Consider the following 17,655-nt stretch of genomic DNA (forward strand, 5'->3'; position numbering starts at 1 on the left):
AGTAGTTGGGGGACTTAACCCTCGGCTATGACGTGGGACCTTGGTTTAGGGGTATTACCTCCTCGGCCAAGCCCCTAGAACCATCCGTGCCGCTGACGCTACGAAGCGCAGCCCTTAGCGAAGAAACGTAGCCCCTAGTGGAACTTTAAGCTAGAACACTACAACCGACTGTTAGAAATGACAAGGGGACTGTCTCGACCTACCGCCTGTGCCAACACACAAGCCTTCCCCACAGACGGCGCCAATTGTAAGGACACAATTAGTAACGACCCCAAGATAATATTGGGCTCGTACGTAAAGAGGCCCAAACAATATCATTTATAGAGCGTGGGTTTGAAAGGCTAGGCCTTAGTCACCAGACGGTGGTTCAGGTTGACTCCGGTCAGTGAACTTCATTCGAGGAGTCTGGAGAGCTCTATGCTCTTCTTACTCTCCCCATTTCTAGGACACCATGGTTGGGAGGACGGGTTGTCCCCCCTCCCTCTCACACTGCCTCCCTTATCCTTTTATACGGGCATTTATCCTCTCACCAGCGTCCACGTATAAACTCAATTTTCTAGGACTTAAGACTTGTCCTGCCAGCCCATACCTAGAGTGGTTGGGGGTGGTTGTAAAAACTGAAGAGTATGGCTCTGTCAGGTGCAGAGTATTGAATAGCAGTAATGACAGCTTTCCCTTTGTCCTTAGTCGTTATACTATCCAGCGTCTCCTTTTCTGTTGACATAGATATTTTAGATTTTTTCCCAAACTGTTCATATACCGTTTTTGCCCTTCCTTCCAGGGGGACCTTTGATATGCCGAGGACAGAATCATTCTCGGCTGTGTCTCAAGACTATTTGGACTTTTATTACCATCCTCAGCTATACCCTTCCTCGGCTTGGGCCTTGGGCCCCAATGTAAAAATGGGCCAGTGCCACAAATTATTGGACCCCACAATAATTAATCAACTATAAATATTATTTTAGCTTATATAGCTAATTTTATATATATATATTACATTATTTAATTATTAAATCAATTATGATATCATTACGGTTTGACTTCAGTCGAACCTCGACTGGCAGGAGCCGAAGGTATTTTTCATTTAAAATTTGACCAAATTTTTTTTCTTGCAAAAGATTTTTCTGTTTCTTTTGCAGACTAGTATAATATCAGTGAGGGATTTCACAATTCGCTTCAATACCAATGGGCTTGGTTTGCGATCGAATGCTATAAAAAATTTGTGCCCCTTCATCCTTCACCAATTGGTCGTTGGATGGATTGGTAAGGCACACGGTTTGACAAGTGGGATCAGAGCCAAGGTCATAAGTTCGAGTCGTTGGAGCTACATTGTGAGAGAGGGATTGTGAGGGATTCCACAATTCGCTCCAATATCAATGGGCTTGGTCTGCGATCGAATGCTATAAAAGATTTGTGCCCCCTCATCACCAATTGATCGTTGGATAGATAGGTAAGGCACACGGTCCGACAATATGTTATCTACAAATTTTTGGCAAAAACGCCAAAATTGTATTCCTGTCAAAATTCATTGTCAGTAGGACCAAGGGGCAAGGTATTCCGGCGTATTCATACGATTGAGTTGAGAGATAGTATGAAGCAAACAGTGACTTAGAATCAGACAGTAACTTGGAATCTAGTCTCGAGATAGATTTTGGGAAAGAGGCCAACCCTTTATCTAAGTGTGTTTCAGTCCATAATTAGATTATGAAGCAATATCTAATTATGGATGATTAAGATTTAAAGTTGCTTTAAATATAAAAAAATAAGCAAAAGTAAAAGAGTAAATTCCATGGTGCAATTGCATTCCGAATCTCAATCTGTTTTTGAAATATCTTCTAAAGTACTGTATATTTTTTGTCGTTAATATATGTGCAATTTCTAGGATGACATTATGTGGTGTTTTAGGGCCCGTTTGGTAGCCCATTTTGAGCAATTTTTTGAGCATTTCAAACACACTTACACACATTTCCACACACTTTTTCACCCACACGTATATAAAAAATACTAAAACTATTAAAATTATATGCCCTCAAAAACAATACTATGCATTTTTATTTGATAATAAAATTTTATTTTCACATTCATAATTTTTATAGGTATATTTCATTGTTTAAATGTGGCATGTGATGTCACCTCTGTAGAAAAATCATGTTAATGGTTAAGGAATCAAAGACAGGGAGTAATGATTTTTCATAGATTATTGAATTGTTCTAGGCTATGGTTATTAATTGAATATTGCCACTGAAACCTACACTTGTTGTGCTGCTATATGATAGGATGATTTACTCCATCATTGAAGTAGTGACTTTAAGCAGACAAGTAGGTGTAATGTAACAAGTACATACACTGAATTGAATCCGATCGAAGACACCTTATGAAGTGATCACTGTTAATTAAAAGGTTGTTCTATCACAATTTTTCTATTGCCCCCAAACATGAGGGATTTGTGTATATTTATTTATTATGCACATAACTTTGACAATGTTAGTTGGTGATGCCAATTTTAAAGGCTATATATAGACACGTTGGGTTATGTGTGTAATGAGTAAAATATATAAATGCTCAACAATGAATCCACTAGTCTCTAAAGAAGATAGTATATTCAATTGATTTTCATATTGAAGTTGGACTCAAAACAAAACCGGTCGGTGACATTTTTCAAAAATGTTTTTCATATATATAATATTGTATATATATATATATATATGTATTTGAAGAGTTGCAATCTGTAGAAGTTCAATATTTTCTTGATATGGTTGAGAAAATTATGGAATAATTTTGAAAGAATTTCAAGATAAGTCAATAACGTTCAAAAAGTTATTGATGAATCCTACAGCTGAAGATTAGGATCCCTAAGGATCCCACGTCCAATCTCTCTCTTGTGTTTTAGAAGTCTTAAAAATAAGATTTTAAAATATCATATTAGTAGTTGGCCATCAGAACTACTGAGTGATATTGCAGTCTTCTAAAAACTCAAAAAGAAACAGAGAAAGAGATGTGAATACCTTGGGAGGCAACACACTTGGGTTGGTAAGAGAGATACGCAATTTTGTTCTATTTAGAATCCATGGTTGTGTGTTACAACGATCTTTAAATGAAAATATAAAATTTTGTTTTATATTTCTTCTGCCAAAAAAAAAAACAACAACAACAACATTACTCAAACTCCTCTACCAAACACCCCCTTATTTTTGTGACTTGTCATTTCTCTTGATGATATTATGTGACATTTTGATATTCTAATTCGAAAGGCAATTCTGCAGATCGTATTAGTGGTACTTCCTCGGTGGTTCCATCAGCCAACGTTCACCATCTAGAATGGTCGAACGGACCCTGTGGAGCATGTGAGCCACTTCAATCAGAGAATGACTATCCATTTCAAAGATGAAACCTTGATGTGCAAGGTGTTCCCGTCCAGCCTGGGACCCGTGGCGATGAGATGGTTCGACGGCCTAAAGACAGATTCCATAGATTACTTCAAGAAGCTTACCCGGGCGTTTGGCTTTCGTTTTATTACGTGTAGCAGGATTCTTAGGCCTTTAGATTTCTTACTGTCATTATTCATGCAAGAAGGGGAGACCCTGAAGACATACTCGGACAAATATTGGGAGATGTTCAATGAAATAGATGGTGACTTTGATGACGTGGCCATTAGCACTTTCAAGTTGGCCTCCCAGCTAAGCACAATTTAAGGAAATCTCTGATTGGAAAACCGGTCACCAGTGTGCGCCAACTCATGGACCGGATTGATAAGTATAAGAGGGTTGAGGAAGACCAGTAACAGGGGAAAGGAAAGGCTTAGGTTATCCCTCGGGAGAGGAGGGATTTCAGGTCGGACCGATACACCAAAAACTGACCTCGGAGGGACTTTACTGGGAAGTCGGGATTCGCCAATACTCAGGCGGTTAACGCGGTGTTCCGGAAACCGGTGCAGCAAGTTCTGGAGAAGATTAAGAATGAGCCAATCTTCAAATGGCCAAATAAGATGGTAGGAAACTCCATGAGGCGCAATCAGAACCTTTATTGCTAATATCATCAAAATCAGGGACATACTACTGAAGACTGTAGAAATTTGTGGGACCATTTGGACTAGCTGGTCTGATATGAGAAGTTGAAGCAGCTTTTGCATTGTTCTAGTGGCCAGGAGAGCCATACAGGTTCAGAACCTCGGAGAGATGCTTTTTCAAGACCTCCTTTAGGCACAATAAATGTCATCTTCACCGCTCTAGGGAGGACTGAAACCTGTCTCTCCAAAATAATGTCAGTCGCACGGCTGTCCGCCGAGGACTCAAATTCTAAGCCAAAGAGGCTAAAGTAAGTATCCAACTGGCGTTAAGCTTTTTGGATGAAAATAAGGTTAGAACCATACAACCCCATGATAATACTTTGGTGATCACGCTAAGAATTGGGGGGTATGACGTGAAAAGGGTGATGGTGGACTAAGACAGTGGTGTTGAAATTATGTACCCCAACTTGTACAAGAGGTTGAATTTGAGACCCGAAGACTTAACAACCTATGATTCTCCTTTGGTGAGTTTTGATGGGAAGGTTGTCATTCCGAGGGGTCAGATTAGACTACCTGTGCAGGCTGGTTCAAAAGTGGTGGAGGTGGACTTCATCGTGGTGAATGCTTATTCCCCCTACACAGCCATTGTAGCCAGGCCCTAGCTTCATGCCTTAGGAGTCGTCTCTTCTACTCTACACCAGAATGTGAAATATCCGGCAGGGGGTCGGGTTGAAGAGATTTTTGGGAGTCAATCCACGGCTAGGCAGTGCCTGGAGGCCGCCATCCTACATCAGCTTGAAGCTGAATTATCGGCCTCTGCTGAAGGGGCTTATAGCAATTTGACACCGCCATTGGGCATCCTATTAATATATGTTTATACTTCACTTTTAAAAGCCTTTCATTGTACATAAGTAGTAGTGTCCTACACATCTAACACTTATGTACACGAAAAGAAGCAATGTGTCATGATTGAACTAGAAGGCCAAAGCTAACACCTTCGATTCGTTGTAGCTAGGGAAGTGAAGAGAAAATTAGCTTCTTTAGAGTAGAAGAAAGTAGAAGTTCATTAATTGTGTATTGACAAAATTGACTAATGCAAGTACAAGCTCATTAACAATTAACTTATGAAGAAGGATGTAGACTATAATCCGAAAGATAATAGTTTCTCCAAAAAAAAAGTCGAAAGATGATGGCATTAACCAGAGCTTCATGGAAAGTGTATAGACCCACAATTTGTGAAAATTTGACTTTTGAAAGACTTCTATTGCGGAAAAGTAGGAGCTCATTAATTGAGTTTTTGACAAAATTGCCCTGTAAATGTACAAGCTAATTAATTAGTTTTTGTAGAGGATGTAAGCTCTAGTTATGTTAACCGGACTAAATAAAAATCTAAAAACCACATCTAAGGAAATAGAATATAATTTTTTTTCCAAATACGATGAGTGAGAAGTGAGCATTGGATTTGATGGATTCCCATATACCCTTCTTTCTCCTTTTTTTTTTTTTTGGCAAAAGATTATATGTTATCTACAAGTTTCATTGCAAAAATACCGTCATTGTATTCCGATCAAAATTCTTGGCCAGTAGGACCTATGGAGATTTATGAACAAAATTTAACCGAGTTATTTTTTATTTCTATTTTTACAATGATTGAATTTTTGATAGTTTCATCATAATTACCTGTTTCATTTTATATTAGAGCCAATTTAGTTTTCAATAATTGAAATTAGAGAAATGTTTAAACCTGTACATGTTAACATTTGGTTTAAAACAATCCTGTGCATCGCACGAGTTAGCGACTAGTTTTATATGTATATGTGTGTGTGTGTGTAATAATTTAACAATTTTTGTAATTTGTCTAAAGTAGCAAATTCTGATTATTTTGCATTTGGGTATACAGGAGTTTAAATATCTTAAGAAGGGATTGGATGAGAAATTTAACTTGGATTTTAGGTTAGTAGATGTTGTAAACAAATATAGAGATATTCATTACAAGTGGCAACTTTGGGAAAATTTTATTAAGAATAAGGAATTCATTTTAAGCCCTAACCTGTACAACAGATGTGTTATGTCCCCTCCATTTACTTCCTACTCTATCCTCAAAATTAATACAGTAGTAGGTACACAACACGTTCAAAAAGTAAAAAGCAATCTAGTGATACGCTGACAACATGTTTATAATATTCTTACAGCAAATATTAATAGTATTTTTTATTAATTTTTTGACCTCGTAGAGATCCTTTGAGTTTGACTTTGAGATGTCCATAATCTCTTTTTCCTTTTCTTCTTCTCCCTCGCCTTCTTCTTTGTTGGTAGGTTGAGACGAAACAAATGTACCAGTTGTGTGCTGGGATGGAAAAACTACTTTGGGAATGCCCTTCGGGATTGATTGAGTGACAAGATTGCTTTCTCGGATGGGTTGAGTGGAGAGGGTGCCTTTTGGAACAGGAGCACCTTCAGGGAGGAGAAAACCGGGGACAGCTACACTTATGCGCTGTAGATAGGGGTCTTTGGCTCTGATCACGCACTTTGGTGCCTGAAAGGCTGACGAGATCGGCTTGCACCCTAAGATTAGGTGAGCAACTCGCAATTGGCTATCGTTGTGTATGAAAATCTCGACTTGAAGTATATTATCCAAACTCTCCTTGTTGACTAGGCTGAGGTTTGGATCAGCAGTGTGTCTATCTATGAAATCATCAAGAACACAATTTTTTTTTATCAAATGTGAAAGTGGAGCAAACCAAAAGAAAAGAAAGAACTTATAAATGAACACCCTAGACCTAAAACCCCACCTAGCTGCCCTTCTCTTGTCAGGCAGGGGAGGCCGTCGTGCCATTCCCTTGACACGATCAGAAAGTCCTTATTTAGGGATTTGTTGGAGTCAGGAAGGCATTGAATGAGTCTAACTTCAAGATACCTAGACTTTAGGTAGTACCCTTGCCCCTTCAAATGGTGGAGGTTATAAACCCAATTAATATCATGATGGGTAAGCCTTAAACCCATCTTTTCATTGAGGGCGTCTACACACCCTAAGATCCTAAACACATTTGGGGCGTACTGGGTGGGAGCTAACCTGTGAGCCCTAAGATAATCCCTGGTCACGGTGCCCATGGGAATCGTTATTCCACCCTCTATGAAGGCAATCATTGGGATTACCACTTTTCCCTTCTGCCTTTTTTCTTGCCACTCTCCCTCTTTAAAATACCTAATACCTACACCCGGAGGGATCTTATACAGAGTTCTAAAGCTCGCTAGTCCCTCCTTCGAGTTTACCAAACTTTTGAATTTACCCATTCCTAAGGAAGAATTGGACACACTAAGAAGATGATGAAAGGGAAGAAGAGCCGAGGAGGAAAGGACACCGTGAAAAGAAAGATGTGTGAAAAATAAAGTGAAAAAGATTTATGAACACTTACAGGAGAAAGAAGAATGTCCTTGGACGGGCTTTTGGTATTTTTAGGAGCATGAGTGAAATGGGAAGGTTGATAGATTCAGTGTATGTGTGTTAAAGCTAAGTGAATGCTAAAAGTAAAAAGAATGTTTGATTTGAGCGATATTTATATCAAAGAGAAAGCTATAAAGCGGGAAAATTCCTGCCCAAGCCCCAGCAGAGTTCTCAACTGTTGGATTTACATCGCGCCGTAGAACGTGGGGGACATGGAGCTGTAAAAATTTAATGAGGAGCGAGTCTCGTAAGCAAAAGCATCAGGGGTGTGTCTTGGGCAGTTAAAAAGGCATTTGCACAAGCGAAGGTGATGTGTGATAGGCATGGACTCGCTAAGGTAACATCAAAATCCTCATTTCTTCCCGATGAGCCAGAAAGAAGAATCTCAAGGGGTTACTGTAGGGACATTGGGCCCAGGGGTCCACTATCTATTTGTATATTGGGCCTGTGGCCCAAGCCAAGGACTAAGAGTCGTCCGAGGAGGAAAAATCTTTGACAGAAAAGACTGTGTTAGTAAATGAAGAAGTTGGTTTTTGTCATAATGGCCTAGGAGGATTGTCCGTGGATGAATGCCTCCTCGACTAATAGAGGCCGAGGTCATGAGGAGTGATCCATTATTCAGGGGAATGTTCTAGGAGGTTCAGTTGGTATAGATAGGCACGGTAGAGGCATAGGAGAGGGAGAAATCTGAAAATATTTAAGGAGAAAGCTGCTGACATATTTAAGACAAAGGGATCATAAAAATCAAGAAAAAAACACTGTTGCAATTTAAAACCAGACCTGTAACCATATTTAAAAACATTATATAAGAATCAGTCTCCTCGGATATTATCGAGGACATTCTTTCTGTAGTTTAAACTTGTATTTTTTCACTCCTTTGTCATCAAGCCTACCTAACTTGTTATTTGGTTAGCTAAAACCCAGTTTTTCTAACCTATTCTCTACAAATTCATTGTTTTGGGCTTTTTGGGCATAAGTCCATTCATACTTTGGGCTAGGATTTCAAAGCTGGTCCTTACAATAGTACTTTAAAAAAGAAAAATTATGGGGGTGTTTGGTAGAGGAGTTTGAGTATTTTTGATATATATGTGAGTGAAAAAGTGTGTGAAAATATGTGTAATGTTGTTTAAAATGCTCAAAAGTGTGTTTGAACTTACCTACCAAACACCCCTATCTTTTCCTTATTCAAGGTTCACACGTTTTTTTTTTTGTGTAAACGCACTTTTAGTCCATATATTTTGCATCTTTTCCATTTTTGTCCCTACATTTTCATTTCACCACTTTTAGTCCTTAAATCAATTAACGCGTTCTATTTTGGTCCTTACCGTCACTTACTTAATAGAAATTGCTGATGTGGCAAACAGAGTGTATTGTTGGCACGTTAAATGCTGATATGGCCAATAAAAATAATATTTTAAAATGCCACGTCAGCATAAAATAATGATTAAAAAAGACACATAAGCATCGACATCAACTTTTGATTTTGAAAATTAATTTATCTATTTTAACAAAATAAAAAATGAAAAAAACAAAATTAGAACCTAAAATACACATGAATTTAGATCTGGTCTCATCTTAAACATGAACAAGAAAGAACACTAAACCAAAATATTCAATCACATGAACACAAATCCAGAAAAAATAAATTTACCGACAAAAACATAAATTTTCCATCTTAAATCTGTAATTGGTTGTCTTATCTCGTTTCCCTAGATCTCTCCAACAATGCTCTCGCTGGACCGATCCCACCGGAGATGACCCCAACATGAATTCAGATCTAATTACGTTTAAACATGAACACAACCCATAAATTTTAATCTTAAGAATACAAACTCAAAACACAACCGGAATACAAGATCACAAATACAATAACCTCCATAACACAAGAACACACACAAACCTGAAACCTCCAGCAGATCAAATCTATAAATCAAGCAAGGAAACACATAGAACATGTAAACCCAAACACACATATCCACACACATCAAAGCCTACATATTTACAATTCAAAATTCAAAACACAAACACTTCAACAGTACACACATTCATCTGAATTTACACCCATTTTAAAAGCAATCCAAATTTACACACATTCATCAGCTTCTTGCAACCAAACCTAATCAACAAACCAAACCAAAAAAAAAAAAACAACAGTCTCGGCCATACCCAAAACAAAAAAGACAAATGAAACTGTACCAACAGTGCACTCCGTTTGTCACATCAGTAATTTTTGTTAAGTGAGTGATTATAAGGACAAAAATAAAACGTATTAATTGATTTAAAAATTAAAAATGGTGAAATGAAAATGTAGGGACAAAAATGGAAAAGATGCAAAATGTGCATTTAGGTTGGTTTTTTTTTTTTTTTTTTTGGTTCAAGGTTCACACTAACTGTTCAGCAGTGACTACAAGCCCCTCCCCACAATTTACGGCCAAATATTAGTATAAGATCTAAAGGGTGAAAGCCCACTCCGTTTCTTATCTTCCCTGAACTAGAGAAAGCCAGTTAAACAAAATCCCATGTCTCAGCTAGATGATAGAATCAGGTAATATCCAAATAGCTATCCACTTTGCTGGGTCTATCATATTGATATTCACAGCTCCAGGATCTAGCAAGTGTTTCTCTTTAATTTAACAGTTTCTTTTAAGTATTTCTCTTTCAAGGATTTTCTTTTCGGTCTAGTTTACGTGCCCCTATAAAAGGAGACGTTCTACAATTTCCACACAAGAAAGAAAGTTGCCTTGGGAGAAAAAAGACAGCCATGGAACAGTTACTTCAAATTGATGGCGCAATAGAGTTCTTTTTGGAGACTGCCTCCTCGAATGTCAATTGGGAAGGCAGCTCAACCGATATTGAAAGGGACAAGCTTATTACAGTCGCAGCTGCTGTAAACAGGCAGTTTGGAATACACCTGGATTGTTTAGATATAGAATTAACTTGGGCTAAACTTAGGGCCTTCTGGGAAACCTGGGTCCGCGAGACCTATTATGTGCCTTCCGAAGCGGTTAATTTTACTACTGGAGAAATCAATATTGATGACTTCGCCTGGGATCAACTAGTGAGGGTTAGTCTTGTTTTCTTTTCTGTTAAAGCATCGTTGTCTGTTTCTTTTCTTGATTTGTTTTTTTTTTTTTTTTTTTTTTTTTTTTTTTTAATGTCTTCTGCTTTGTATTCATGTTCATGTCTAGTTGAAAATAAATACAAAACTCACGTATGAATCCAAATCACACAATAGAAAAGAATAAAATAAGTGAAATAGGGAGGACGCAAAACTCTGCATTCTGTCTTGTATGGATGGTCCGTTCCTTGCTGTTCTTGTTGTCTGGGCTTCCTTGTTTTGTGGTTTGGTTGGCGAGGTGATTATTTTTCTTTGTCACTGATTTAAAGAGAGGCTCTAATATAAGAATGGTAATCTGTTCGGCGGAAGATGCTGTTCCATTTCTATTCAAAATTATAATTTAGGTTATATTTGTGCAGATTGTTCCGGACTGGGAAATTTTTCGAAGGAAAAAAATGATTTCGCCGAACATGGTTTGTACGGTTTTTAACCGTACACCACCGTCGCTAGTGCCCGAAGAGCTGCATTCAAGGGGTCGTTTGAATATGTCATCAGGCAGATCCTCTTCTAGAAAGAGGAGAAAATCTCCCGAAGAGGTTGAAGAGGAAGAATTGAATGCTTGTATGGACGAGGTCTACAAAATTGACGAACTGGCAATCTCTGAGACATATATTGATTTTTGTTTTGCACTTTTTAGAGAAAGTGAATTCCGGACTTGTTTTAATTTACTTCCCAACAAAACTTTGAAGTATGAATATATTGTTCGGCAATATAATCTGAACTTTGAACTTTGAAGTTTATGAATATGTTGTTCTGGTATATAATCTGTGCGTTGCCCCTTAGCTAGTATTATCGTCCCGTCACGGTCTAGAGTCTAGACATGTGTATCCTATTGTCCCAGCTCAAACTCATGTATTTTAGACATTGCTCTCGCATGGTCCTGGATGTATGATTATCTATTTATGTAGCCCTTGATAAAAATCTTGTATTCGGTTGGTGTATGTAGCTTATGTGTGACTGACATTTGGGATCTATGGATAATCTTGCGACTGCAGTTTACTTCTTGGCTAACTAATGATGGTGTTTCATCATTAGATGTTATTTTAATCTCTGATTGCAGGAATTTTATGGCACGAGTATGGACCGACTATGTAGTTCACATATACTCCTAGGCTAATGGATGTGCCAATGCCCAAGCTATTACAGGTTGTGAACAACAATGCTTTTTGGAAATTTGTGATATATGTTCATCTTTTGTATATTCGGCCCTTGTATGGGACATGAAGCAGCTTAGGACTTTTTGGCAGTAACTCTTTTTTAAAACAAATAAAAAAAATATTTAAGGTACTGTAGACTGTGCCACGAAGTCTTTTATGCCTTATTATAAACTTTTTATTGTATAAATTTTTTTTGCCTTATCAAGAAATCCTCCGTGATTTTTTTTTTTTTTTGAAACCGGGAGTTTTAATGAGTTAAATGACATCTTAGTAATTACGCCCAAATTGTCACACTTTAATTTTAGACCCAACCTTCTTTCTTAGTTTTTTATGTTATATTTTTTTGGAACTTCATCTTTTTTTTTTGAGAATCCGTCCCAAAAGATGGGGGGAGGAGATTTCATTGCACTAATTCAAAAGTGTACACAGAGAGGATGTCTGGAGGAACATCCTCCATCCAGACAATAAAAGGAGGAAAATTACATGCACTTCTAGCTAACGCGTGAGCTACTTTGTTGCCTTGTCTGCGAGTGTGGCAGAAAATGATCTCACTGAAAGCAGCAGCAGCACACTTGATGTTACTGATTAAATGCCCAAAGCTGGTGGAAGAGGCGCAAGACCTGTTAAGAGTTTTAATCACCACTTCCGAATCACCTTCGATAATTATCTTGCTGAACTGAAGCTCCCTAGCAAGACATATGGCATTGCGGGCTGCCAGCACTTCCACCGTCTCTACCGAAGTAGGCAGCGGAATGGTTTGTGTCGAGGCAGCCATAACTTGACCAAGGTCGTTTCTTATAATCACCCCCAACCCAACAGAGTCGGACTCCTTGAATAACGCCCCATCAAAGTTGACCTTCACCCAACTTATAGGAGGCGGAGACCAATTGACTGAACAGGGGGGAAGAGAAGGGCCACACCGAGACAGAGATGCCTCCTGGAATTCTTGGAGAGAATCAAAAGCCACGGAATTGATCTTCTGCAGCGGAAGGGGAGTTTCACCCACTCTTAATCTGTTCCGACGAGTCCAAATAAGAGAGGTTATGATTGCAAACGTATCCAAGGACTCACCTCTTGAGCAGCAAACTTGAACAATATCCAGAAAGCTTGAACATCTCCTCGTTTGCCTGATTAGCCAAGCAAAGTGAAGAGACCAAACCTCCACTAAGGCCGGACAGGACCAAAGGGCATGAAAGGTTGATTCTTCCTCTTGACCACAACTTGGACAGATCGGATCACAGCTCACCATTCTTTTAACTAGATTTGTCCGAGAAGGCAAAGCATCCAGCCCTGCCCTCCACAGAAGGATTTTAACTCTGTTTGGCAATTTTAAACTCCATATTGCTTTCCATATTTTCTTGGATTGGGAATTATCCGAAGAGCTAGGGGTTTCGCTGTCACTCAAACTTGATAGAAGTCTATAACCAGACTTCACCGAGTACTCACCATCAGTAGACAAAGGCCAGAAAATTTTATCATCGCATTCAACCAAGCTGATAGGTATAGACTTGATCAGTTTTGCTTCGTGAGGTAAGAAGAGATTATCAATTGTCTCCTGTAACCAACTCCTGCTAACATCATCCAACAAGACAGACACTCTAGCATCAATGCTAAGAAAATCAGGGGGAGATATAACTCTACTAAGGTAAGGATCCGGGAGCCAATTGTCCTGGAAGATTCTGATCTCCGAGCCACTGCCCACCCTCCAGCACATCCCTTTGCTGATAACTTCATGCCCTTTTAGAATACTTTTCCAAGCAAAAGAGCCATTCCCAGCCTTTGCATCGAGAATGCTCCCATTCGGAAAGAATTTTGCTTTGAAGAATCTATGGAAAAGAGTATCTTCGTTGCCCATGAGACGCCATACTTGCTTAGCCAACATAGAGTCATTAAATATTTGGAGGTCCTTGAAGCCCAACCCACCCATACATTTGGGCTTACACAGGGAATGCCAACTTGTCCAGTGGATTTTCCGTTGATTACCACGCTGCCCCCACCAGAACTTCCTAATCAGCGATTCAATGTCGTTGCATAACGAAATGGGGAGCTTGAAGTAGCTCATGGCATAAGCCGGAATGGCTTGGACAACGGCTTTTAGAAGGATTTCCCGTCCCGCTTGAGAGAGGAGCTGCTCTTTACATCCTTGGAGCTTTGCCCAGACCCGCTCCTTAATAAAATTCAAGCTGGCTTTCTTAGACTTGCCAACTAAAGCAGGGAGCCCGAGATACTTTTCGCATAACTTGATGTCTTGAACCCCCAGGGAGTCTTTTATTTGAATTTGGATCTCTTTTGGCGTGGACTTACTGAAGAACAATCCGGTTTTGCACCTATTAAGCATCTGCCCTGAGGCTCTTTCATAACAGGATAGCAAACTTTGTAACGCATGACATTCGGCTAAGGAAGCCCTGCAGAAGACAACGCTATCGTCTGCAAAGAAAAGATGCGTCAATCTAGGACCTTTTTTACAAATAGACACACCCCTGATAAGACCAGCAACAGCAGCATTGGCTAGAAGGCCATGCAAGCCTTCTGTACACAAAATAAATAAATATGGCGACAACGGGTCGCCCTGTCTAATTCCCCTAGATGGTTTAATAGTATTCGTGGGTTCCCCATTAATCAGAATGGAATAGTTAACTGTCGATATACATTCCATAATTAACGCCACCCAGGAATCACAAAAACCCATCATTTTCATCAGAGCTTCTAAGAAAGACCATTCAACCCGGTCGTAGGCTTTTGGAACTTCATCTTATATTTCTGGTTGAATACTTGAACGAATTCTGTTGGCCCTTATACTTACAATAGAGAATAATTGTGGTTGAGAGTGCATTGAACAAACGATGCTGGAACAATTGATTGATTAGTGCCAGTTGAGAATTCGTTAATCAGACTTGAGAATTTATGGGACTCTATAGTTACTGCATAAGTGATTATTGCACCTACACTGTTTTTTTTATGAACTATTGCACCTACACTGTTAAGGTCTAAAAGAACAGCAGCTTTATGTAAAAGTTAAAGGTAGCTTTTCATAAAAATAATTAATTATTGTGGGCTCTTATGCTACACGTTTAGCAAAATCTATTTATTAATTTCTATCTTCAAGAATGTATATTAGCAAAATTTAGTGCAGATATGTTTTTTTTTTTTTTTTTTTAAAGGCTATTGGTACGCCGATCTTTATTTTGTTGACAAAATTAGTAGTCATATTAGAGTCCAAATCATCTATCCCACTCTCCCTGCAGCACTATATATTTCACAAATAAAAACATGACACATCTCCATTTATTTTATTAAATGCTAAATTTATGCATTTCATTATTTCAATTACTTAAATATGATAGGTTATTTATTTATTTATTTTAGGAAATAGAAATAATAGAAAGCATAAATTTAACATTTAATAAAAAAGATAAACATATAATATATTTTTATTTGTAGAATATATAATAGAGTAGACAAAAAATTTAGACTCATCACACCGTGCTCTAGTCTTTAGACTCTATACTTCATAAAGTTTTGATTCAAAATATAATTTTTGCCTTTTGTTGACAGGATTGGGTAGTCACATATAATACTTAAAAAGTCATCTTGAATGCTATTAACTTTTTTTTTTTTTTTTTGGATTGAAAATGCTATTAACTTTACAAAAGTACAAATAACGAGTAGTCCCATATATAGTGTAAGTTTGGATCCACGTTACTTTTGCGTTTTGCGTTTTGCTTTTTTTTTTTTTTTTTTTTTTTTTTTTTTTTCTACACGCGTTTCAGACTTTCAGGGGACAAGCGAACAGTAGAGTATTGTTTGGCCCTGTTTTTTTTTACTTTTCTGTCCATCAGTGGGTCCGTGCACTGTTCATGAACCCACAAATTTCATTTTTTATCAATTTTTTCATTAAAAATGGGTCCCATAGCACTATTCACACATTTAAAAATTATTTTGCTACAGTGTTTTAAGTTTTAAGTTTTCAGTTTCAGCAAAATAAGTTCTATCCAAACAGACCCATAATACTTAAAAAGTTCGAACGTTTCACTTTCACACCTACCAAGTTAACTACGTGGTCCATATATCCTTAAAATTGTTTTTTTTTTTTTTTTTTCCTCCTTCACACGTTTTGCTTTCTTTTATGGATTTTTTTTTCTAAATAACAAAAAATATTAAAAAATTTAGTAAGTTATCACGTTTCAAAATAATGTTGAAAACTAGCATCTCGAGTGTCTAAAACTCGAGTTTTAAGATAAAACTCGAATTTTTAAGTCTCGATTTGTAAGAGGATGGGTTCATAGCGAGAAAAAAATTGACGTGAAAATCGAGTTTTAAAGACTCGATTTCCATAAATTGCAGAAAAACGCCATTATAGGGCTTTAAAACGTCACTATAGGGCTTAAAAACACCACTATAAGGCTCCCTAAACCTGGTACTTATAAAAAAAAAATTTGCAGGAAAACGTCGCTATAAGGCTTTAAAATGTCACTGTAAGGGTTAAAAACGCCACTATAGGTGAAATTTTTTTTGCATAAAACTCGAGTCTTAAAGACTCGAGATCTATGTGGCATTTTCACACTCACAACGCGAGTCTTTCGGACTCGAGTTCTAATATGGATCTCGATTTTCTAAAACTCGAGATGCTATTTTCCTTTATTGTTTCAAACGTTGTCTAACTTACTACATAGAAAGGCTGAACAATGTTAGTCTGCTCAAAACCTCTCTTTTATGTCTTGTCACTTTGCTTCACCGCATTGTCTTAAATGACTACTCAATTTTACGTGATAATTTATAGTAAAGCAAAACCAAAAAAAAAAAAAAAAAAAAAAAAAAAAAAAAAAGAAACAGTAATTGCAGGATTGAGAGGTGTACTATGCACTACCTTTCAACGGTTGAAATTAAAAAGTTAATTTTTAATATCAACCATCCGATAAGAAAGTTCTAAAAAAAAAAAAAATTAAAAATTAAAATATAATTAATAATTTTACAAAAGTACAAATAATGAGAGAGAAATTGCATGATGTAATAACTCTCCATCCATAATTGTACCCTAATTCATTCCATATACACCCAACAAGAAAATCCCACAGGATTCTGTCCACATATATATATATATATATATATATATATATATATATATGCCGCAAGCAATACCACAACCAAAATGGTGTCGTTTTCTACGTCTTCTCATGTATTGCTGGTATGCATTGCTGGTACTTATTCACAAATTTAAGTTAATGAGATTGGTGGAGATGAGCAAGCAAGAGAATGGGCGAAAATTGGGGGAGAAATAGTCTTGGCCATGGAGCACAAAGAACAAAGCTAGCTTGGCAGTTAGAAAGGAGAAGATGAGGATTAGAGAAAATTCAGCAGAGGAAGATAAAGTTCTCCTTTGGCTTAGGTTTTTCTGTGAGAGAGAAGATAAACGAAGAGTACTTCGGAGTTTGGAATGAGAGGATAGTATTCTCTATTTTCTGAATCTGGAAAGGATGTGAGGAAAAGAAATCAAGTTGTTAGGTGAGAGTTTGATAGAGTAAATGAAAGTAAATGAGGGTAGGTAGTAAAAAAATTCAAAAAAATAAACATTTTTTAAGCTTAAAATAAATATTTAAAAACTAAACATTGCTATTATGTAAATATGTAAATATCTAGGAGTTTTGTTTATGTTGATCTTGTAGTTTAAATTTAAACATCTATATTGTAGTTATCCAGATCTGTAAATCAAATCTAGCGTATAATATCTATACAAAAACCTTAACCATTGTTTTGGTAAGGCAGAACATTACCTCATATTTGTTCAGTCACAATGGCCTAATGCTTGTCGTGCTGCTTTATCTCTTAAGCTTTATCTTACGTCTGGCTTCCTGGACAGCTTCTACATCTGCTTGCCTTCATGCTTCCACTCACCTTAAACTAATATCAGAATTAAGAAGCAATTGACCAA

The 17,655-nt window shown here is 37.5% G+C and overlaps 1 protein-coding gene across 1 annotated transcript; it reads left to right on the forward strand.

Moving 5' to 3' along the window:
- Positions 1–9,968: 9,968 nt before the first annotated feature.
- Positions 9,969–11,497, forward strand: LOC115992689. Its single transcript, XM_031116917.1, has 2 exons — positions 9,969–10,515; positions 10,929–11,497. Exons 1-2 carry the CDS (start codon positions 10,213–10,215, stop codon positions 11,301–11,303), a joined length of 678 nt encoding a protein of 225 aa, XP_030972777.1. The 5' UTR covers positions 9,969–10,212; the 3' UTR covers positions 11,304–11,497.
- The last annotated feature ends 6,158 nt before the right edge of the window (positions 11,498–17,655 follow it).

This window comes from Quercus lobata, chromosome 1, assembly GCF_001633185.2.
Source record: "Quercus lobata isolate SW786 chromosome 1, ValleyOak3.0 Primary Assembly, whole genome shotgun sequence".
Classification (NCBI taxonomy): Eukaryota; Viridiplantae; Streptophyta; class Magnoliopsida; order Fagales; family Fagaceae; genus Quercus; species Quercus lobata.